Here is a 4,069-nt window from a genome sequence, read left to right as displayed (position 1 = left end):
AGATACCTAGCAGATCAAATGGACGATTTTCTGTCCTAATGTTAAAAAATCAATTTCAGAGATAATAACTCGTGCAATTAATGCTTTTTTTTTTTGGAATTTGGTCTCTTTACGACGACTTTTGCAGGACAAATGGAATATTTCGATGCCTTCAAATTATTCCTTTGGAAAATGTGAATATGGGAGAGCATTTACCGATTTTGTGAGTTTACACACTAATAGAACAAAGTTACACAACCAAAGCGAATTCGTTCTTTGAGATGTGCAGAATGCGACGTAATGGCATCGGCATCAAGTCGAAAGCATGAGCTTCCGAATTGCCAGAGGGACAATAACAGGTGCTAAACCAAAATACCTTTTTTGGACCACTTTATGGCTTTAATTTTCTTTTACTCGTAGCCAATTTAAAAGTCCCTGAGATGTCTTTATGGATAAGTGGGATTCTAGGCACTACCTAAAACCCCGCTAGTCGCCTAAGTATAACTTTGCCATAACTTGGCTCTAGTTCCCCGTAATCTGTAGAGCCTTATGCTAATCTTTACAAAAAGCAGTCAAAATCAGCCTTTCAACCTCCAGATATTCTCAGAAACTTAACACAAATTTTGCGTTTACTATTGTGAAGTACTTCATGTGTAGCTTTGAAAATATCATAAAGCATGGGAATTATGCCACAGGCAGCCTAACACAATTAGTACCTGAGCCTTATCCTCCTTCAAAGCATCCACTTTGGCATTTGTATTAAAGCAGATAATGCTGCAGCCTACTTTATCCTCCTTCTGCACCTCACCGCATTAAAGATCAACTGAGACACTGCTTAACGAAGTTGCTGCCCTGTATTTAAACAACTTCCCACGTTGCAAAATTTTGTTAAACATAAAAACAAGTTTTGCTACCTTCAGTCTACTTTTATTTAAATATAGCATCCTAGTTGCTTGTTTTGATGTTTCAATGCTCATTTTTCCATCCTTATCGCATTGTTCGTTTGTGCTTTGTGCGCGACCAAAAATGTTACTTCAGACTGCCTTTAACGCTTTCGCACTTAATGTCTGCTATGCCGTATTCACGCGAAGGGTCTCGTATCGCAACACCCGTAGTGCTACCATCGCCTACGAATCCTGAAATAGGGCTTTGCCGACGGTTCGGCTTGTGCTGCAGCAGCGTTTTTCTCACCATTACTCTGCTGCCTTCCGTTGGTTGCTTTGTTGCCCGTGGAATTATCGTTTACCTACATAGGAATGATGAATTCTGCATAAAAAACGCAGGGGATATCTCGGTTTCCGTGCTCTCGGTTTCTCAAAATTGTTTTGAATGGTATGGTTATTTGTGAACAACACTCTTAAGGGAAGTTTTATGATTGATGTGCTAACATGATTGTTTCCTTGCAGGAAAGGGCTTGGCCTAGGACTGCTTGGCTTGGGCGCTGTGACATTCATTGGTGTAAGCATAAGTGTGGGCCTTTTATGCTGTTTTATACCTTGGCGCCAAAACGTTAACTCTGGCACCAACAACGTAAGTATGGGTGTTTTGGTTGCTTTTTTTACTATATAGCCAATCTTTTGGTGTGGACACTGTGTTATAATATTTAGAGAATGGCTTTTTAAGGCTATGTATCACTGTGAATCGGTCATTAGTCACAGATGGCGAGTATCAATTGGTGCTCTTATTTTGTTTATGCCTTTTTTGGAGTGTAGCTTATTTTGTAAGCCATTGCTCAGGTCGGATAAATTGTGGCTGGGAGGTGTGGCGAGTTGCGGTGTGCAGGAGAGGATTGTGTGGTCTCACTGAGTTGGTTGGTGGTGGTAATGGAGGTGATGTCTGGTGTCCAGTATACAACATCAAGCAGTGCGATGGAAGCTCATTTCATTGCTGATTTAGCTGATAAAGAGTAAAGTGGTGCCGTGTGCTTGGAGACCACAGGAGTGAGTGATTTGGTAGGAGGAAGTAGTCATGGGAAAGACGATAGGAATTACGAGGGATGGTTGTGGGAACATATCAGATGACTGTGGAATGTGTTGTGATCGCCTTTAGGGGATAGCGGAGTTGCATAATTGATGTCTTGTAGTCCCTCGATTGGTGGAATGTCGATGTTACATAGAAGTGGCATCCAGATAAACTTACGCAGGCATGGTGTCGTTGGTCGGGTTAAAACAGGGGATTGCGTAAACCAGTGTGAGTGGCGATTGAAGTCGGAAGGAGTGCAATAGAGGGATATTTCCCGTTGGTAGGGCTACAGATAGATATTGGGGAGTAAGGTGGATGTCTTAGAAGCATGAAGGATGCTTTGTGGTGGGGGTGTTTTTCCAAAACCTTGTTAGTGCATATTTGGTTAGTAGGATCTCGGAAGGCATGATGTTTTAGGATTCGATATTTTCTGTTGCCTTTAGCCTCCTGGATCACGAGTCGTTCTGCCTGCTCAGACAGCTTACGTCTCGCCAATCGAATCAAACGACGTCGCACCACTTTTGCAAAGAGATACATACTAGGCGAGTTGCAGCCGCTTCCCGGATATCGCGTGTTGGTTACCCTCCACTACTTTTTCCGTTCCTCCTGAAATCTCCCCTGTGCAATGTTGATTGTGTCCATTTGCAAGAAGTCGTGATTTTGACGGTTTGTAAGTAAAGCTGTTTTTAAATTTTAAAATCGAGTTAAACTGGAATTTCTCAAATATTTTCTTGATTTCCGTGGACGTGCAGGGTGGGCATTATTGAGAAAAGGTGTAAATTTGGCCAGCTGTGAGTTGTGTGAAAGGAAGCGGTAGAGGTGAAATGGATCATATAAGCAGCGAATTCGGACTGTGTAAGATCCCTCTGTCCGTGATGTTGTTTATGCCTGTGTCGCGAAGACTCGTGGACTGCAGAGTAAAGTGTAGGTGGATTTGCGTCATTCTGCGCGCTGTGAAAGTGTGTCACTCTCTTTATACCTCATGTATTGAGCTTATTTGCACGTCTCGTTATGATATCCTTTCACATCATACTATTGATTTAGCCGATGTGAATGAAATAAGTCGAGCTTATCTCCATGAGGCAGGGCGTGCGACTCGGTTTTGGAGTTGTAGAAGTTTCTCGCAGCGTAAATTGTATAACGTGAAGAGGAGAGGAAAGGTGATGTGGTACCGGTCCGCATCACATGGGTGTGCTCAAGAAGTGAATTTTGGTGCAAAACCACTGATTAGAAGACACAAGTTGCCCAGAGAGTCCCCATTACCACGTCCTTCATGTCTAGCCTTACTCTGAAAAGCGCTTCTCTAGTTTTCGCCTGTTGACTGAGTGATTTTCGTTTTTTAGTATGTTAATTATGCTGCAATGCCAAGCGAATGGACACTTCTTTGGCGGGCTGGCCTCATATTCAATCAGCAAGTGTGCATTTGTTTCACCACTTCAGCTCCACAAGACTGTGCATGCATTGTACCCATTCGGAGAAGCATATATGCAATTATTCATTAGGATTTTTTGGCCTCTTCTAGGTCAAACAACACTTCTTCAATGCGATATGATGTAAATGTTGTGAGAAAAAAGTGTATCCAAGAGATCCAGAAGTACTCAATTGAAAAGTCACTTATTGCATGGAAATGCAAGACTTCACTTCATATCGACGCAAAGTCCACCTCTAGAAATCATCACACTTTGTTCTCCATTTTCTGCTCGCTGGTGATTTTCCTGATGACTTCTACCAGAAATTTAAGTTGCTAAGTACAATAAAGGAATTGCATTCGGAAAATTAAAAAGTTGACAGTTATAGAAGTGAAACGTTTGTTTGGGGGGTATCGTCGTGTCTCTCGAGCAGTACAAAGGCGGTGCGTTAAGCCTGCTCCTATACAGTACTCAAATGGGGCAAATCACCAGAAGCCGTGAGATTGTCAGGATGTACCGGTAGCGTTAGGGGTAAGAATTCCCCGACATGCAAGCAGGTATGATGATCAAAGTTGCTGGTTCCTGACTGGTTTATAAAGCACCAACCATTGTTTTGTGCCACTTGAGGTGTGGAACAATGAGAGGGCTGAAGACGACGCTCAACTCAGCTGATGGGGCTTCAAGTAATCTCAAATGGCAAATGTAAAAAGAGCGGAGCT

At 42.5% G+C, this 4,069-nt stretch overlaps 2 protein-coding genes across 2 annotated transcripts in view; one reads left to right on the top strand and one right to left on the bottom strand. All coding sequences in view use genetic code 11, as the record gives it.

The window, feature by feature from the left end:
* The window catches only part of EGR_06566 (hypothetical protein), a gene marked incomplete at both ends in the record, with an annotated part of 6,518 nt that extends 3,967 nt beyond the window's left edge, over positions 1-2,551 (top strand). The window contains one exon of the mRNA XM_024495815.1: positions 2,385-2,551. Within this exon, the coding sequence (XP_024349775.1) occupies positions 2,385-2,551 (167 nt within the window). The remainder of the gene's footprint in view (positions 1-2,384) is intronic.
* Positions 2,552-3,616: 1,065 nt separating this feature from the next.
* The window catches only part of EGR_06565 (Dynein intermediate chain 3, ciliary), a gene marked incomplete at both ends in the record, with an annotated part of 7,995 nt that continues 7,542 nt past the window's right edge, over positions 3,617-4,069 (bottom strand). The window contains one exon of the mRNA XM_024495814.1: positions 3,617-3,685. Coding sequence (XP_024349774.1) covers positions 3,617-3,685 — 69 coding nt within the window. The remainder of the gene's footprint in view (positions 3,686-4,069) is intronic.

Source organism: Echinococcus granulosus (assembly GCF_000524195.1).
Source record: "Echinococcus granulosus chromosome Unknown EG_S00059, whole genome shotgun sequence".
NCBI classification, from domain to species: Eukaryota; Metazoa; Platyhelminthes; class Cestoda; order Cyclophyllidea; family Taeniidae; genus Echinococcus; species Echinococcus granulosus.
The sequence above is the reverse complement of the archived record's forward strand: the minus strand, read 5'-3'. Positions and strand labels throughout refer to the sequence as shown.